The 20,978-nt window shown below is 34.1% G+C and overlaps 1 protein-coding gene across 1 annotated transcript; it reads right to left on the minus strand.

The window, feature by feature from the left end:
• Positions 1-19,004: 19,004 nt before the first annotated feature.
• LOC113689404 (pterocarpan synthase 1-like) lies at positions 19,005-19,544 on the minus strand. The gene has a single exon (XM_027207180.1). It carries the CDS (start codon positions 19,542-19,544, stop codon positions 19,005-19,007), a length of 540 nt encoding a protein of 179 aa, XP_027062981.1.
• Between the last annotated feature and the right edge of the window lie 1,434 nt (positions 19,545-20,978).

Raw genomic sequence — 20,978 nt, forward strand, 5'->3', positions numbered from 1 at the left:
CAATATTTAATTATTCACATAGGCTATTTTGCTAAATAGGGATAATTGAATCCGTAATTGTTCGTTATCTTTATCTCAGTAGCAACTGGCGTAATTGGGTTTATGTCAGGGGAGCATACGATCTAATTTAAACAAACCCTCGTAGCGTGTTTGTTAGTTAGGATTTGGCCTTTCTAATTATTAATGCAATCTAGAAATTAAATCCTACGGTCGTACCTAGGGTTGTTTTTGGGTTAGAGAAATAGTTAACGGTCGTACCTTAACTATCGAGAAATTAAGGAAAGGTTGGTTGTTTATCGCGTGCATGACAACTATAACTGGTCTATTAATAAATGTGGAATTATCTGTGAATCAATGATCAGTGCCTGAATCATTTCTGAAGTGTACCCTTGGCTAGAGTTTTCCCTTAATTATTTCTCTTAATCAATTATTTTCTGCAGTTAATTTATTTAGTTAGCATTTATTCCAAAACCCCCCATAACTTGGACTCTAGAAGAAACGAATTATCCCCAGTCCCTGTGGATTCGACCCTACTCACCGCTATATACAAAATCTGTATTTTTCTCGAGTAAGTATTTATTATTGCACAGGTTCGGCACCTGTCAATTTTTGGCGCCGTTGCCGGGGACTGGTGTCAGATTAATTTGTTTTTTTTTTTTGAGTTCATCTTGTTTTTATTTTTTTTTATTTATTTTTCTCTTATTTTTTTTATTATATAGTTTATGGCTTCTAACACTCCGTATTTTGGTGATATACTGGATTTTGTTTTCGGGGAAGGCAATGAGATTGATTGTTTTTCTAAGTTTGCATATTTAGAGGCAATAAACTCTATTAAAAAAAATGGCTGCTGCAACCTGTGAAATTTGTTATGCCAGGGATCATTCAACCGGTATGTGCCCCGAATATCAAGATAATCTGAGTGTCCCATTCAATAATTATGGAGATTTTTCACCCTGGTCTCAAACGTGGTATAACCCTAATCCAAACGGGTATGATCAAGGATGGTGGGATAACTCCAGTTATGATTATACAACAGGACCAATGAATTTTCAGCAGTTTGAGTCTCAAGAATCATCATCTATGTCAGGTATGTCTCTTGAAGAGATAGTTGAATTAATAGCTACTAACACATATCAAATTCAACAGGAGACACAAGTGAGCAGGCGTAACCTAGCAGATCAAATGGATCAATTGACATTTAGGATAACGTCATTGGCTTCTCGAATGAGTGAAGAATTGCCCTCACAAACTATTATCGACCATGAGAAATATGAGAGTGCAATTATCCTGACGAATGACATGGTACTGCAAGAGTCTCAAGAAGAAGAATCTAAAGATGCAGTTGAAAAGAAAGTTGAAGAGCAAAAATTGAGACCCCAACATCAAATGGTTCAAGTGAATGAATCCAGTGAACAATCTCCAAATGCGGTGACATCTCCTCCATTCCTTGATCAATATTTTCCTGACTCTTATTTTTTAATTCCTGTTTGTGAGATTGATTTTATTATACCAGACGATTTTGAATTTCATGTCAGGAATAAGTTAAGAGTCATGATGGCAAAATATTTCGAACCAATAAGTGCTCGTGATGGAGGAGTGGGTGAAGATTTAAGATCATCACTTGTTTGTTTGGCGCCATCTATTAGCCCATGGAAGACCGTAGCTCGTGTGCTCAAGAATTACTTTATTTACGAGGGCTATCAGGATTACATAGAAGATGAAGCACTGAAGCGAGCTACACGATTTTATCCTCCATGAATAAATATGTCAATGTCTAGCCAAAGACATTAAAGAAAGGCGCTGCTTGGGAGGCAACCCAAGATTCTTTATTTTAGTTTTCTTATGCTTTTTGGAATTTTTGTTAAGTGTTAGTTGCATTTAGTGATTTGTTGCTTTTGTGGCAGGAAGCTGATAGTTAGACGTGCCCTCGCCAGGTGATCATGCCTGAGGGAAAGAAATTCTCGTTCAGGATCTGCGGATTCTGTAGCAGTTAGACGTGCCCACGCCAGGTGGTCACGCCTGAGGAAAAGAAATTCTCGTTCAGGATCTGCGGACTCTATAGCAGTTGAGCGTGCCCACGCTTAAGACAGGAGTCCCTCTCAAAAAAAAAAAAAAAAAAGAAAAAAAATTCAAAAATTTTATTATTACAAAAAAAAAATTTCAGCAATTTCCAATTGGGACGATTACATTAGCGTAAGTTTAAAAAAAAAAAAACAATTCCCCTTTTCTCTTTTCTTTTTCTTCTTTTTCTTTTTCTTTCTTTCTTTCTTTGTTGGGGAACACCAGTGACTATGGATTTGCATTTGTTGGTTGCTATCTTTGTTGGATATTCTGTCTTTTGTGGTTTGGGGTGATAATTGGCGACAATGGTGAGTGGCGCCACTTACAAGCACAGGTTCACAACGTAGAAGAGCGAATGACGAACATCACCCGCCAAGTGGCAAGGATGTCTCAGAACTCGGCTCCCCTCCATTGTTCCCTCCTATCCCTTAGCTGTTCAACAGGGAAGTTTCATTGTTCTCTTCGCTTTCATTACTTTATTACCTCCATTGAGGACAATGTAGGATTTAGGTGTGGGAGAGCAGTTATGGTTTTTGGTGTTTTCGTTCATTTTCTTTTTCTTCTTTTTAGTGATTAGCTCGTAAGGGCATGCCAAGGTTTGATGTTGGATTATTGCCTCTATTTCTACTATTGCCAATTTTAATAATAAAAGGGTATCAAGTTAATGTGGTTGAATCCAAAAACATCTCTTTGGTGAATATCGATGATTGTTTTACTCTTATAATTTTTGGTTAACTTTCCTAGGCATAGGGAATGATTATTGGCATTTTCATGTGAATTGGTCCGGTTATTAACTTTAGTTCTCCATGTTTGAAAATGAGGCTAGTTGATGCAAGTTTTTTTTTTGGTTCTTGTGTTATATTGAGTTTTTGTGATTTTTAACTATAAATAAACTTGACTGTACTCCGCTATTAGTTACTACTGAGTAACCGGGGATCTGCACCTAAAAGTGTAAATTCTCGCGTCAAAAAGTAGTAATTGCTATGAGTACGTGGTCACGTGGCGATAGAAGCTGAGTAACCGGGCTCCTTCATCTGGCCAATGTTGGAGTTCGCGTCAAAAGGCTCAAATGGCTAGCGACTAAGTCTTTTGTTACTATTGAAGAAAGAAGATTCAAAAAAAAAAAAGAGAGAAAAGTAGAAAAAAAATGTGTGAAAAAAAAAGTGAAGGTTGTGTTAGTGTGTAATAAAAGTTAGCTTGCCGAATTATGGATTTAATGTTGAGATTTTGGTTAATAGTTGGACCATTTGCTGATAAATGTTATGCGTCATTCCTTTTTCTTAGATTAATTAACCTGAAATTGGGGGAGTTTGTGGTTTAGAAGCTAACCGGAGTGATGTTTCTTGGATCTTGACCATTGATGCTTGATTATTATTTTTCTTGGTATCTTGGCAATTTGGTAGATAGAGCAATGACCATTATCAAATTTTGGTGTCTGTATACTTTCCCCATGCTTGAGGGCAAGCATGATTCAGGTGTGGGAGGAATTGATAGGGTATAATTTGTTAGTAAATTTATTATTGATTTCCCCTTCTATCCCTGACAAATATTGTGTTAATTGCTGATATTTACTCATATTTGGTATTTGGAATCAATTTCAGGAGTGAAGCAGAAAATTACCAAAAAGGAGGGACTTGTATGGAAAAATGCAGACTTCTAAGGGCTTCAACCTTTGGGTCCTTGAATTGGTGGGGACCACAAGCTAGTGCAAGGCATTTAGTCATTTGGGCTTTTCAAAGAAAGCAACGTAGAGAGACTTGGAACAACAAGTACTTTGGAGGCTTTGTCCACATGTGCGGGGACCACGGATAAGAAGCATGAGTCATTTGGACTCTAGGAAAAGAAACGTACAAGACTTTGAATTTGGAGTGGGGACCACTAGAGATAGCATTAGACTTCCTTTTGGCTTTAAAAAGGGAGAAACGTACGAGAGGTGGAGGAATCAATAGTTTTAGTTTAGACTTTTAGCATAGTTTTAGTTTTCTTTTCTTAGCTCTTTCGCATGGTTGTTCTCCATTAATGGAGAACTAACCTCTTAATTCAAGTCAAGGGGACAACTGAAGATTTGGTTCAACAATTACTGTGAGATCTAATTTATTTTAATTGCTTCCTTAATTTATTGGTATTTATATGTTTCCTGCTTTTAATTGCTATAGCTCGTGTGAGTGGTTGAATAGATGCGCAGTATTTAATTATTCACATAGGCTATTTTGCTAAATAGGGATAATTGAATCCGTAATTGTTCGTTATCTTTATCTCAGTAGCAACTGGCGTAATTGGGTTTATGTCAGGGGAGCATACGATCTAATTTAAACAAACCCTCGTAGCGTGTTTGTTAGTTAGAATTGGGCCTTTCTAGTTATTAATGCAATCTAGAAATTAAATCCTACGGTCGTACCTAGGGTTGTTTTTGGGTTAGAAAAATAGTTAACGGTCGTACCTTAACTATCGAGAAATTAAGGAAAGGTTGGTTGTTTATCGCGCGCATGACAACTATAAATGGTCTATTAATAAATGTGGAATTATCTGTGAATCAATGATCAGTGCCTGAACCATTTCTGAAGTGTACCCTTGGCTAGAGTTTTCCCTTAATTATTTCTCTTAATCAATTATTTTCTACAGTTAATTTATTTAGTTAGCATTTATTCCAAAACCCCCCATACCTTGGACTCTAGAAGAAACGAATTATCCCCAGTCCCTGTGGATTCGACCCTGCTCACCGCTATATACAAAATCTGTATTTTTCTCGAGTAGGTATTTATTATTGCACAGGTTCGGCACCTGTCACTTGACATGTGTTTTAATTCTATCTTGGCAATAAAAGATTTGAGCAATAGCCATTGTTTGAATTTGATTGCTTGATTTGTTGTTCTCATGCTTGATAACAATCATGGTTTAGGTGTGGGGGAAATTGATAGGTCATAATTTGTTGCTAAATTTATAATTATTTCCCTCTTAATTTTAGCCAAATGTTGTTTTAATTGTCGGATTCTACTTATATTTGGTGTTTTATGTTAATTGTAGGGCATTGGAGTAAAAAGTGCTAAAAAGAGGTAATTTTCTTGGAGTTGATTGTCAAGCGTAAGTGTTCCAATTCAAGATGGAGTCTACGTGGAGCATTGGTTGAACATTAGAAAACAGCCACCTTTTATTAGATGTTTTATTTGGGAATAATTAGCATTATTTTTTAGGAGGTTTCCCTTTTTCAATTAGAATTGGAGTTTTATTCTTTTGCGGGCCTTTAGTTAGTGGAGGCTGAGGTATTAGTTCTTGATAGGAAACAAAGCAAACAAGAGGAAAAAAGCCGGATTCCCACATAATCAAGAGTTGGCCAGCAACAACCTTGCAAGAGATTTGATTAGTTTCGGCCGCAAGGGAAGCAAAAAGGGAGCCGTCACTTGCTTGGGCTAATTCGGCTTGCTTTCATTAGTTTTGAGAGGAAAACCAATTGTAACTAGATTCCATGGAGTCTAGCGGAATTTCTTCTAGGATGCGTAGCTAAATTTTCATTTTCTAGTCGAATGTCAATTTGAGGGCTCGGTTCCAAACATCTGTGAGATCGAATTATTTTACTTATTTCTTTTATTCATTGGTATTCGTACGTTTTCTGATTTAATTGCATATGCTTGTTATGTTATTTGAATGTCTAGGGCTCAATATTCGAATTAACCTAATAATCTACTGCCAAATTAATTGATTGAATCCGTAATTGTTTAATTGATTAATGCCAGTGGCGACTAGCGTGATTAGTTTCATGTTAGGAAAACGTATGATCTAATTTAAATAAACCCTCGTAGCGTGTTTATTGGTTAGGGTTGGGCTTTTCTAATTCTTAATGCAATTGAGGAATTAAATCCTACGGTCGTACATAGGATTGTCTCTTGGTTAGAGAAATAATCAACGGTCGTACCTTGGCTAACGATAAAGTAAAAAAAGTTGGCTATCAGAACTTGTTGATGGCTATAACCAATCTATTAATGAGTAATTGAATTATTTTTGCATCAATGATCAGTTGAATGGATCGTGTCTGAAAAGTTACACCTTTGGCTAGAGTCGTATTGGTTATTGATTAATTCTTATTTATTTCTATTAGTTGTTTCATTAGTTAGTTAATTACTTATTTTATATTCTCCAAAAATCCCCTATACTTCGAACTCTAGAAGGAACGAATTATCCTCAGTTTCTATGGATTCGACCCTACTCACCGCTATATCCAAATTTATATTTTTCTTAAATAGGTAATTATTATTGCACAAGCTCGACACCTGTCACAAATGAACCTAGTGATAATCCATAACTAATGCTTCCATATTTTATGAATCTCTTAGCTCTTCATACCAAACTTGCTAAGAACTGACCTCCGTAGCCTTATAGCCACCTAATATAGGGTAGAATTAAAATTACCTAATATTGTTTTTGAAGGACAGATTTAACAACTACTCTAAAAAAATGAGTGTATAAACCTTGAGATTAATGATTTAAAAACCCCAGCTTGAAATATTAAGCAAATACAGCAATAACATGTACGCCGAAACTACTGAATTGCAAGCACTCTGCCCTGTAGTCTTGTTCTCGATTGCTTTAAATTTTGTAGAATTTGATTATGGAAGTGATTATAGAGAATAATCAAAACCAGTAAAAGCTACTATTGATTATGAATTTTAGCTTTTTGGTTATTAAAAAATTTTTAATCTAAATAGAAAAGCAAATGAGAATATCACAAAAAACTAATTATCCAAAATCAGAATCTATAATCATTTAAAATAAACATAGGCCTTATTTTCAATTGCTTTAGATTTTACATAATTTGGTTATAGAAACTGATTATAGAGAATAATAAGAATCAGCAAAAGCTCCTCTTTAATTAAGCAGTTATAGATTTTAGCTTTTTTGGTCATTAAAAAAAGTCTATAATTAGAATACAAAAGTAATTGATAACATCACAAAAACTGATTATCCAAAATCATAATCTAAAATACATTTAAGTAATCAATAATCAATCGACAACAAGCCCAAATTTGTCAATCTATATGAAATCAGTTTTAGTGCTAACCATTAAAAGGCATACGTTATAATGAGTTCAACGATGACCAAGTGATTATTATAGTGTGCTACCAGCAATTATAAACATTGACATTAATAACTGTGGAGGGTTTAATTTAGTGACTAATTACTAATATTGAGATCCCTTGGACCAACAAATCTTGAGATCAAATTTCCCTTCTCCTCCCCTGCTAAAAATTTTCTTTTTTAAACAAAAAACCAATGACGTTAATAAAGTATTTTTGGAAGACCTAAAAATAAAGTTTGTCAGAAAGAGCTATAAATCAGAAGTATGTTTATAAATAAAAACCATGCCATTCTGTTTCCGTCCATGCATTGCTGAGAAAATATGTAAATATAAAAGCTTGAATGATGGACCCAAGAAGCATGACCTTGACTTCCTCTAAACACTTCCAATGCAGGGTCTATCTCGTTTTTCTTTCCAATTAGCAGTAAAAGAACCAAATTAAGTAGGAGTAAATTAACAGAGCAAAGTGGGGAGGAACAATAAGACAGAAAGAACCAACAGAATGAAATTTTATCCCGCTCCAATTCCCATATTGGCAACCTTTAGGAACCATTATTGTGCTTCTAGGACTTCTTTCTTGTGTTGATCTGTTTTTAATCTATGAAGTCAACAAATTGGGATTTGGGACAATTACAATTGAGGTTTTGATGTGATTACTTTGTTATAGCGTGATTATTGTTTATGTACACCAGCCCAATATATGAGTACAATTATGATTATAAGCATATACTAAATTTTGAAAGAAATACAATAACTACATTAATTGCAAAAAAAAAACCAACTGTATCGATCCCAGTGATTAGCTCCGATGTCAAGTTTAAGGTTCGAATCCTAAACTCGACAGTTAGGAATGGGAAGGGTATAAGAATGAGTAGGAGGATGAAAATGAGGCGAAGAAAAGTGGGAGAGTGAATTTTTTAAATAAAAAAAAAAAAAGAAAAAGAGACCCAACTGTATCTATCTTAATCCCACTAAATTCTTGCATTGCTCTTTTGTCAATGACACTATCCCTAAAATGTTTCTCATGTTGCAATGTTCCTTCGTTAAAACATGTTACTAGTCTTTAAATAGGATGAGAAGGGTATTATATTTTGATTTAGCAATATGTTAACCACAAAACCATAAATTCCTTAAAAATAATCACATTGAGCTAAAAACCAGAAAATAACAGCAGCCCCAAACTTACTGACCCACAAACACACAAGAGTGCCATAAGTTTTGAGTTCCAATGTATCAAAGGCATCCTATTTATCAAGAAAATTCACATAAAATGCATACAAGCTTTTTTCCCGAAATTACCCTTGAATACTCGCAAATTCAACTGATTTCGAAAGGACTTGGAAAATGCAATAAAGGGGAGAAAGTTGATTTTTAAAAAAATGAGTTATGCAAAGCTAATGAGGCAAATAATGAACCAAGCCATCGAGAGAATAAATATGCCTATTCCCTAGGAACATTTTAGAAAAATATTAAAGTTCATTTGGGCTAATTAAGATATAGAAAATTATACTCTGAGCGTCATACGAAATATACATCAGACATAACCTAAAAAGATTACTTACTTCCTGATTTTAAGAATTCCAATATTTGTATCCAATGCATAGGTATATCTATACCTGGCCATTAGGCGGGTTTTGGGCGGGTTAATATTGAGTTTTCACTTAAATGGGTTTACCCAACTCGCCCAACTTTAGATTGAGTTGATTTTGGGTTGGGTCATATTGGGTTATCTCAAACCCATGACCCAAATATGACCCAACAAATTAATTAATACATTTTAATACATAAACTTTTTTACATACATTTTAACACATGAAATAGATTTTTTTCACACATATAAACACATTTTCACATACATAATGTATTTTCGCACACACAAACACACACTCACTTCTTAAGTTCGTTGGGAACACATTATAAATAGAATAATATTTTATATTGCTTGTATTGTGAATTTTAGATAATAAATTATACATTTAAATGGATTAGCTTAAAAAATTGTTTACTTTGTACTTTTTTAATACTACTAATTGATTGAAACTTATTTTTGTCACAACTTATTAACACTTTTACTATTCATATCTGTTTTATTGTAAATTGTAATATTCTATGCATTTAAATTATTGAATGCTATATTATATTATACTTGAAAATGTAAGTAAGAGACATATACTTGAAATAAAGGCGTGGAACGGGAATACGCCAATGATGCAAAACTCGAACAAATTACTAGAATTTATTCGAAATTAATTGATATAAAAGTAATAATAATTAGTATGCGAAGGTGAATATCTGATTACGTCATTCAACTCAAATAGAATGAATGTCAGGGAATGCGTCAAATATGATCTACGAAAACCATATGCAATAAGCAGACGTTTCAAGGGATTGTCTACGAAAATGTCCTGTAGATCGATCACTTCTTTCACACACAATAGCTGAATATTGCTCCACATGTCGAATGACATATAATTATTATGATAGACATATAAAAGTAAAATAACCATGAGTTTTTATTTCAAATTTCTTTTTTCTTTTAAATAAAAATTAAAAAAATTGATTGAAAAAAATATATATATATATATGAGAATTTTGAATACAAATTAATTAATGAATTATTAACACATGTCCAAATGTAAATAGTTGGGCATATTTGTATTAAATCTTGTATTTATTATTTTGAATTACTTTTAAATAAGTTGGGTATTGGATACCCAAATAAAAAACCCAACCCGCCCAATGAATAAGTTGGATTGTTTTTATCCAACCCAATAAAACTCATAACCCAATTGACCCAACCCATCCTTTAAAATTAATGGGTGGGTTGGGCGGGTTGTTGGGTTTTGGGCTTTTTTGCTAGGTATATTGTATTTTTAAAGTCATTTTTTGGTTGATGCTCTTTATCTTACGGAGACCGTTAAATGGTTATCATGTAGCCTACTACATCATTAATAGGAGGGGATATTTCTCTCCCTTATTTATTTTGCAAGTTCAAGCCTTTTTTCATAAGATAATTTTGTTACTTCATTTTTTTTCCATATAAATCTCTCAATTGTTTGTTACAACCAATTTAACTCTTTGTAGTCTGCCCTACAAAAATTTTTTTATTATAAATTTCGTTCACGCCATGGAATGGTAATTTGGGAATGACAATAATACTTTTAGGGCTTTATAGGTATGGGCTTCATCATTACATTGAAAATGAAAATAAGGGAGGTAAACGTAATATTGAAAACTATAAGAGAGCCAAATAAAATTGTCGGAGATCTTAGAAGGGATTTATGCAATTATTCTTTATATAACATATCTCTCACGTAACCTTAAATTAAGTAGTACATTCTTCTATCCGAGGGAAAAATCAATGCGGTTCGGTTTGATTGTTATATATTTTATTATTTGATATGCAACTGTGTTACGTTATTGTACTCGCAATTAAAGTGATATAAGTAAAATATTTGATATATATTCAATATAACATTATAATATATTTATATATCAAAAATTTGAACACAAACCAACCGCACATAACACAAGTCCTCGCCCCAATCCTACCGGCACTACTGTTCTTATATTTGACTAGACTGGAGTGAAGTACAATTGACTGTACTAGGTCATAGCTGTGATTTTCTTAAGCTCTGATCAAAGAAGGCCCTAAATTCTGGACCCCATTAGGCTGTTTGGACATAAGAAGGGAATCTTCCTGACCATTCACTTTACGTTAACAATATAAGTCCAGCTTTCTTTAGGTTGAAAAATGACACCCAAAAGCTAAAATTGCAATGTTGATAGGCTATTTTTAAGAGCTTTCTGAAGGCCATTAATTTCTGAAAAATAAATAACTATCCGACATAGGACTACACAATTAGCGTGTTAATATATAAGATAAAAAAGGGATCTGGCCAATATTCTCTGAGTCATTTATCTAAATAATTCGATTTTTATTAGAAGTTACGAAAGTAGTTTATATTTTTGAGTTCTTCTAAAAGTAAAGATTTTATTATTTAAGAGTGCGGTTTCAATGACAAAAAGTGTTGTGCCAACCTACTCAAACTATGGGCTGCGTTTTATTGTGTATTAGGTGAAGTTCTAAGGGCGTAAAACTTAACGTATTATAATTGAAATGGCAATTTAAAAACTGAAGTGCAGATCATATCTTTGAGGACTGATTATAGTTGAAATTATTGGTGGAACCCAAATAATTAATTAGCCATGCTGAAGATAAACAATTGTACGAGTGATATTCAAACTTGATCAACTCTATTGACCAAAATTTCACCTTCCCTATGTGAAAACTACCTTAAATTATGTGGCTTGCAATTTGATTTAGTAGTCTGCATCTATCAAATAAAACTACATCCAGCCATCAAACTTTAAATAATTAACAATTTATTGAGGACTTTACTTTTAAATGATATGTCTACTTGTCAACTTAGAATTAAGATTCCTACTATGTCAAATAAGTAATTTTAATGGCATGAATTTGAGGTCTCATAACTTGTAAAGACCTGTACGAAACCACAACCAAAATTGTAAACTAATACTAAAATGTCTTAGTTGTGTTCAAATATCCAATTACCGCTGATTCATGTGCATGAGATTAATGTATCTCAGAATAGCCTTAAGCAGATTAAAGAACAAAGCTAATTAATTTGAACTGATTTTGTTAAAGCCAACAACTAGCTGGCAAATTTACTTTAAAACAATAATAATAAATAGTACGAATCTGGCGGCTAATTCCTTTGTTTATTACTCAAAAAAGAAAAGATGGCAACAATAATGACATGAATACGGTATAAGAGTCTGCCCGACGGCCAAGATTTTTTAAAAAAATATTAAATATGATGGCCACCGGCCTGACACAAGCCGGCAGCCGTCATGAAAAAGAAAAAAAAAAAAAAAAAGGCTCGATGGAGACCAGTAATTTTTAATGCTGTATTGGTCTCTCCACTCTCCAGCCAAATTCATAACGGTTCCCCTTCCTTTCTCCAATTGCGTCCCTTCGTTAAGTTGCTTTAATATTCTTCCATTGATCACATGGGGTAAGATCTGGACTTTGTAAGATGATATGTTATCCCTTTTTTGTTCGATTATGGTTATGCTACAATTTTGTTTCTCATCTTCATGAAGCCACCACTGTTGTTAATTATTGATTGATAGACGAGGCAATATCGTTGGGACTTTTGTTAATAGCAAAAATCGTAAGGCTAGTCTTTGCAGAACCTTCCATCAGCAGGCCGAAACTCCATGCTTCCTCTTACGCAGCATTCTTCCAGAGATGTACTATACAATTTCATTAGAAGCTCTCCCAATCAATCTATTTCTGTTTCCTTGATACCCATCAATGAAAATTCAGAGTTTTTTTTGGGATAATTTTGCAAATCTCCCCTGAGGTTTATGACAATTTCACTCGGCTCCCCTCAAGTTTTACAAATTACACTGATCTCCCTTGTCACAATAAAATGATGATAGAGTGTTAATTGTTAATAATTTTATTGTTAATTTCCCCTTTTATCTTTGCCAAATATTGTTTTAAATTGTTAATATATACTTATATTTAGTATTTGGACCTATCTACAGGAAGGGGAACTGAAAAATGCTAAAAAGGGGACCTGCCGGAGAAAATTGCTCCACACATGAGAGACTCCAAAAAGCTTCACAAACCTAGCCCACATGATGCTGCAGACGGATTGCATTTCTTTTGCTGATTAGAAGAGTTGCTGACTAGGAGTCTTCCTCTGAAGAGGAAACGAAAAACAAGGACTTCGGCAGAGCTCCAATTCTTGGGCCCTTTTACTCCCAATTCGGCGGGGACCACAGGAGTCATTTGTTTAGAAACAAACGTACAGAGGCTCGGGTTTTTGTGGAGCAATAGGATAGTTTTCTTTTTCTTTTTTTTTTCCTTTCATGCATTCCTAGCATTCGACGATATTCCCCTTTGGAAAACAGCTTTGACTTCTCGCTTTTTAGTGAAAAACGTGATGCCTTTGCAATCAATTAATTTGCATGGAAATTTACTTATGCGACGTGGTTAAGCTTTCCATCTAATCAAGGATCAACGCGACGACGCAATTTCGAATATCTATGAGATCGAATTAATTTTCATGCGTTCCTTAATTTGTTAATATTTGCACGTTGTCTATTTGAATTCCTATGAGATTATTTTGTTAATTGCCAAATTAGTCAATTAAATCCGTAATTGTTTAAATTGATTAATATTAGTGGCAACTAGCGTTTTTATACCCTATGGGAACATGCAATCTGATTTAAATAACCCTCGTAGCATGTTATTGATTAGGGTTAGATTTTTCTAGTTCTTAATGCAATTGGGGAATTAATTCCTACGGTCGTACCTAGGAGTATTTTCTGGTTAGGGGTTCGTACCTTGGTTAATAATAAATTAAGGAAAAATTGGTCGTCAGAGCTCGTCGACGACTATAACTAACCTGTTAATAAATTAAGTAAATCTCCCTTGCATCAAGATCGGATGAATGGACTGTGTCTGAGTAGTTGTATTCTTGGTTAGAATTTATTTATTCTTGATTTAATTCCTGTCTACATTCGTGCTAGTTAATTATTCGTTTTAATTGAATTGCTTAATTATTTTAGCTTTATTTCGATAAAACCCCCCTTTTACCAATTGGAACCTCAAAGAGACAAATATCTCCAGTCCCTGAGGAGACGATCCTGCTTGTCACTGTCTACTAGTTAATAAATTTTGTCAACTAATTAATTCTGGTATATCGGATTAAGCAAACTTTTCGGGAACAGAGTGAATCAAATAACCCATTGCACACCTAGAGTCCCTGCTCCAGTACCTAGAATTGATTATTGACTGCTTTTAGTAGTAGTTAGATTTTTTTATTATTATTGCACATGCTCGACAACCTATCAAATGACTATAATGACCTTCAATTAATTAACAATTCACAGTATAATGAAATGAGATTAAAAAAAAGAAAAAGAAAAATAAACCTAGCCTCTTTTGTTATCATGTCTACAAATTACATCCAATGACGATTCTCTCTCACTTACTATCACTCCATTTTCATCTATCAACCTCTTCCTCCTATAACTCGCTTTCAAATTACTACCAACTATTGCTTATAATTGCAGCCAATCACACCACAAGTGATCCCTCAAACTCTACTATATATTCCTATTCCTCCTTTCGTTTATTTGGAATTGCCAAATCACAAGTTTAGCTGAGGGATTAGATTTGATAGTTGAAGTAAAATTCGATTCCATGATCAAACTAAAAGGAGATAAAGAGGCACAAATAATAATGGAGCAAATAATGCAATCATTGGCCAAAAGTGGAAGAGGGATGAAATCGGTAAATTTGCTAATTTGTCTATCATCCATTCAAAAAACTTTTTAAAACATTAATAAGTGTATTTATATTTCCTTTTATGCTTGACAATTTTTGGTTGTGGTTTCGCTATAGATATAGAGTTTCTTCTCTATATTTAAGACGTTAACATGTTTGGAGATTTAGTAGTAGGCTACATTATTTTGTTTTGAGAAGGTATGGGCATTGGATTTGAAGTTTGGGGTGTGATTAGTTGTAAATAGAATTTTGGTTTTTGGCAAAATGAATTTCTTGAAGATTTCTATAGTCATAATGATGCTTTTCCTTCTCTTAAACTTGATTATAAGCCCAATCATACCTAAATCTCCCCAAAGGATTTTTTTTTCAAATCCATAATGTGGTTCATGTAGTAGGAGTTAAGCCACTATATGGAACCAAACTATGTCATCCTATGTTGAAGATTATGCAAGTATAAGAGCAGCTGATTGTGAGTTTGATCATTATATGGAACCATATGGTGAGAATATTTCTGAAAAATGGAACGAATCTTCAGAATTGAATTCATACTTTGGGAGAAGCAATTTTATGACTATGATGATGGAATTGCTTGAGTTTAGAATTTGGAATTAGACTATTTGTTAGACTAGTTTGTTAGTATAGTGGGTTTGGTTGAAATATGGAGAAAAGCAATTGGCAAAATAATATTTGTTTTATTTTGAACCAAAAGGGTAGTTTAGGGTTTTTGAAAAAATGTATAACCTTTTGGGTCTATATTGTTATATAAACAGTAAAAGCAAGGGAAGTAGTGTAATTTAATAAACTTGAGGGGAGGTCTCTACAATTGTCAAAAACCTCAGCGGAGTTTTTCTGAAATTATCCCTTGTTTTTCCTTTAATATAGAGAGCCCATAGTAAATGCTATGACCTGTATCAGTAACCTAAAGAATAAGAGAGGTTCGGCATAGTAAATGCAACATGGAATGCCAAAAGATTTCACAAAAACAGCTATGTATAAATTTCCTGAATAACAGCTTAATGCTTCAGTCGCTGCCTTGATACAAGCAGCTGTGAAAAGCGAATCCGTGGGGTAGTCTGGCCCCTTGATTCATTAGCCTCAATTGTCAGTATAGCGTCAAACTACCCCTCTACCCATTTCAGTTAGTGTCAAAATTTTCCAGTGCCAGCCGACTCTATTAATCTCCTAATGCGTGGGATATTTGAGTGTTCTATAAAAAAATTAACCAAAAAGGCAGCCGGGCTTAGTTTTAATACTAACAATAATAATAATAATAACCCGGCAGCTTTTTTTGAAAATTATGAGTGGCTGCCGCAAACATTTAGAAAAAAAAAAAAAATCTACCAGCCCAACAGCCTGTCAGAAAAATGTTTACTAGGCTTTCGAGCTGACTAAATCCGGTAGCATAACCTAAAAAAAAATTTTTTTTTTCTCGCCAAGCTTAATCAGCTCGGTAGGTATAGTTCTATACCAGAACATTGTCAAAACATTATTGTTGCGATTTTTTGTTCTTTAGATAATAAACAAAGGAATTAGCCGAATCTAGCACACATGCTCACTCTGTTCAATTGGTACCTAACATTTAAACAAATGAGAATATGACAATCCAACGGTACAGCCATATTGTCTAATAAATTTTTTTTGTTTAACCAATCTTTTCGATAATGTGACATAGCTACTACGTTATGGATCCCCTCCAATGATTATCATTTACCTCTAAAACTTAACTGTTTATTTTTCCCATATTTCAAGATTAATTTGGATTGACGGTAAAAGTTTCTTCTTCTTCAACATTTACTTGTCCTTCGTCGCCCATAAATTTTTCATTTTCATACTCTTCATCTGTGAGTCCATCTTAATCATGCTTGTGGCACAGAGCTTTATATTTGAGTACCAAATGTTTGTAACATAATTGTTTGTTTCCAAGATGTTTTCATGATCGTACTCTTATCTGGTTTAGATATTTATTGCGTCTAGTAGTATCATTTTCTTTCATCTACTTTTTTTTTTCTTCCATCTACTTGGATCTGTAGTATTGGACCACTTAATTTTTTTTTTCTTTTGGATACTTAAAATTTCATGACATTCACTCCTCCCTCCTTTTAATCTAGGAATTCTTCCGTTGTTTTATAGATTTTTGAATAATGTGAGTCCCTATATTCTTTGCTTATTACGGTTTTTCATGACATTTTTATATCTTCAATTAAATCTCTTACTTTCCCTTCTTCAATTAGCTTTACTTTTTTTTTTTTTTGACAAACGATACCAATTTTATATATATTAACACTTGAAATTACAAGAGTTAATTACAAAACGGGGTAACTATCCCCATATCTTTCCTAGCTAGTTCTGATAACCAAGATGGGAATGATCCCTCCCATTCAATTATCCTAACTGACTTAACTGCAAATTAGCTTTACTGCACACGTCAATTTATAACATTCCACAAACTATCTACCAACACTAAATGGCTTCTATGGGGCTATACTCATTTTCTATTAGGTTATACTTTTTCTTCTCCTTCAAGACAATAACTTCCTTTCCACATCCAATGTCAATAACAGTTTTTTAAGGTTCTTCTATTCTATGCACTCAGGGCATATGACAAGAGATGGGTCAGAGTATTAGTTATTCGTAAAAGTTTAAAATTTCTTGGCTAAAGTTTCTTGAATTTAGAGGGTAAATGATAATGTTTAAAATTTAAAATAGGTCCACCCTTATATTTTGTACACCTATCTTATGTCCTAGAGGCACATAGTAGAAAAAACCCTTTTCTAATAGGAAAGATGTGAGATTTAAAAATTTAGAAAGAAGAAAGTGATTTGAATGCAAGCCTTTTAAGTCCTAAGAACTCAACTTTAGTCATTTGACTAAGGCCTCCCTAGCAATGTTAGTAGTAGTTCATCACCATGGAACCTCAAAGGACTTAAATTTGGATTTTTGAGTTAAATAAATTACTTAAATAATATGCCATTAGTTTCACAAAAAATGAAAATAGAAAAAAATAATATGACATCACTCATTGAATTAGAATAAGTTTTTTCTTTTTTTTTTAAATAGGAAAGAGGTGAGATTTAAGAAACAAGGGGGGGAAGAGGGATTAAAACCTAGGACTACTAATTCTTGGAGGAACTAGAATAAGTAGATTATTCTTTGATTTTTATACTCGTATATAATTAATGCCTTTAAAATCCTATACTTTTCTACATTGAAGATATCATAAGAAATAGACTTTGCTTTCTTCAAAGTTTCTATATATTTCCCCATTTTTCTTATGTTTTTATATTTTCCCAATTTTACTAAGGGATAATTTCAAAAACCTTCCTTGAGATTTGTGATAATATCACTTGATACCCTTGAATTTTGAAAAATATAACCTCCCTTCCTTATTTTCTAATGTGATCTCTATATACTTCTTATTTTGAGGGTGCCAATTCGACTTTCAAAGTCGAGTTTCAGCAAGATCCATAGCCTAATTTAGAACGCTAAAATATCAGGCCCATTGGTTTGGTTACATATCTGACGCGGTCCATTTTGAACATCAAGTTTGGTGAACTATTGGGCAAACAGCCACTCAAGACCTCTAAACCTAATCCACCCAACAAAATAATAATAATAAATAAATAAATAAGCCGTTCTGCTCTACCATTTCAATTCTTATTTTTGACAAATTGGTTGATAACATATTTTAGCATGCTTGATTTGTTTGTTATGATTATTGAGTATTGATATTCTTAAAACGGGGGGAGGGAGGGAGCAAGCGAGGGGGGATGTTAAAGATTTTCTTGATGTCCATTACAAGTTGATGCAATTGTTAAATTCAGACATCTCTTCAATAATGATCATGTAAGATCCATGGCAATATGAGTCGAACTAATTCAAACTCTTACTATAGACCCTCAAAAAAGGATCAATATAAGCCACAAGGCTTTGCAATTCAATTAAACAAGAAAAGACAGAGACGAAATTTGGGAGGCAACTCGATAAGTTATTCATCTTATAATCTCGCTATAATTGAGAAGCAGACTAATATCACATATTCATATAGGCTAGTCAAATTTCCCAATGTCTGTGCACTGTGGTTTCGAGCCGACTAAAGAAACCGAGATACAATTGGACTTGGATTAGCAACCGATGAGCTTAAGGAAACCCCAACAATTAGGAAAATCATCAAAACGCAATTGGACAAAGACATGGGGAAACCAATTACTATAAAATAAGCTAATTTTGATTTAACTCCTACACTTACTTTACCCGACAGTTGGCTTAAATCTATTAAACCAAAAATCATATTCCATAGAACTGTATAAATATTACGTCTTTGTAGTGTCTGAAATGGAAAATTGATCATGAGATTGCTTTTGTTAAAATGGCTTATAAAATCAAGAACCAAATAGGTTGTAGGTGTTATCAATAAACATCTGCACTTGAAGCTAACACATTTCATCAGGTTATAATTCCATTTAATTTATTAAGCCGATCTATCAGGCTGGCCAGAGGGATTTCTAATCCCTTACCAGGAAAAAAAAAAAAAAAAAGAAGAAATCACTAGTATAGCACACTAATATTACACCATTCAGTAGAACGACCAGTTGAGGAATCTACGAAAACTGTCTCAAAGGTAGCATATCCCCTTGCAAATCTAAACTTTCCGGTGCCGGAAACTATTGAAACTTCCCTTACCGGGGCAAGTTGTATGCTTCGTCCTTGTAGTTCCAACGTGCTACCACCGTATTCTGGATTGGAGAAAACAACGAAAACCAAGACATAAGTGTTTTTTCCATCTAGGGAACACGTTACGTACATCCCTTGGCCTCGACCGATTTCTGGGGAATTGCGTTCGATAGAGGTTGTTATGGGATCATCAGTGACAAAGACGGTTCCAAACTGGAAAAAATCCCGGGGCTTGCCCGGAATGCCAGCAACCGCTACGATAGTGGCGTTTGGTCCCATCATAGAGTCTTGAAAGAATATAGACATCGTTGTTTCCTTAAGCTGATACTGCTCAGCTTGTATACATGTTATCACGGTTAATAAAAGTAGTACAATAACTGGAATGGATGTGCTCAAAGCTAAAGTTTTTGCCATTGTTTTATCAATTGACTGCAGAAATATGTTACAAAAACAATGAAGGCAGCAACGCAAGTTAGAACTAGTTTGTGGAAAGGGATGTATATTTATGGTGATGCATTTAGGATATAGGAGTAGGTGACCATTTGGGCGGCGCCTGGGCCCTAGGGTGGCGCCAGCAGCAGGGAGGGACCAATTATGCGAATGCTCAATGGAGTATATGCATTGGCAACCATTCCGAAGCTCTGTAGAAAGCATGTGCATTGGCGACTGTTCTGCATCTCTGTAATGGAGTGGTGGCATAGGAAATTAAGGGAACAGACGTGAAAAAGAAACTGCGTAGAAAAAAAAAAATTTTCGAAAATGTATCATATGTGCATGAGGAAGCTCGATAACATTAAATTTTTCTACAATTCAAATTACACCAACCGTATTTTAAAACTTTCTTGCTTGCCAAAAAAGGCAAGCATAAGTATTTCCACAACACACTAATGGTAAGCCATAGAAATATCCCTAATAATTTTTCTGTAATATTTGGGGTCGAATCTTTTGAAGTTTTTTTTGTGTTGGGGGGGGGGGGGGTGGGGGTGGGGTTCTAATGCAGAACATTCCTTTACGATATGGGGTCTAAGGAGGCTCGTTTAAAAGCCAAGAGGTCATGCATGAAAATGATCCAGAATAGAAGTTTATCGAGACGATTTATTTTAGAACCGGCGCCAGATCCTACTGATCCTTGTGCCGGATCGGAAGCTGGTCGCCTAGTTGAATTGTTCGAAGCCTCTGATCATGATATGGCTCCAGGTCCGGTCCTGTAGGTCTTGGAATCGGTTCTCCATGGCGAGCCAACATGATTTTTAGCAAATTTCTTTAATTTTTCTGTTTGCTTTTCCTATTTTTGTAGTTAACTAGTTCCTGTTTTTTCATAAACTCATGGATAAAAATATTGAAGTAATTAATGAAAGACAATTTAACTGTGATCCTGCAAGTACTTGATCGGGAGTTAACAATATATCGAGGACTTTACCTGATACGCCCACTTGTCAACTTAGAATAAATATTCCTGAAAACTAAGTAATTTTATCGGTCTGAACTTGAGTTGTCTTTACTTGTAAAGGCCTATAAGAAACCCGAAAAACAATAATAATAAGAAAGTCTATATAATTAATTAAACATTTTTGGCAAAGCCCTGGTATATAAAATCCAAATTCCAGGATAATAAACTACTTGATCAAAAATTATATATACATATATATATATATATATATATATGTATAAGTATATGCATCAATGCCCTGGATAGCCTACCATTTTTCTTGCGAACTGGTTCTTCTTCTTCAAGGGAATAATTGTTAGCAACGTTTAAAATCTGTCGAACTTCCTCCGGCGACTATTGGTACTAGCAATACGTGTGCAACACATATTCATAGTGGCTTGGTGTTGAGATAATTTGCT

This window comes from Coffea arabica, chromosome 5c, assembly GCF_036785885.1.
Source record: "Coffea arabica cultivar ET-39 chromosome 5c, Coffea Arabica ET-39 HiFi, whole genome shotgun sequence".
NCBI lineage: Eukaryota > Viridiplantae > Streptophyta > Magnoliopsida > Gentianales > Rubiaceae > Coffea > Coffea arabica.

What these genes read in the sequence shown, in the direction of transcription:
- LOC113689404 (XM_027207180.1), bottom strand. Translation starts at nt 19,544, where the DNA reads ATGGCAAAAACTTTAGCTTTGAGCACATCCATTCCAGTTATTGTACTA.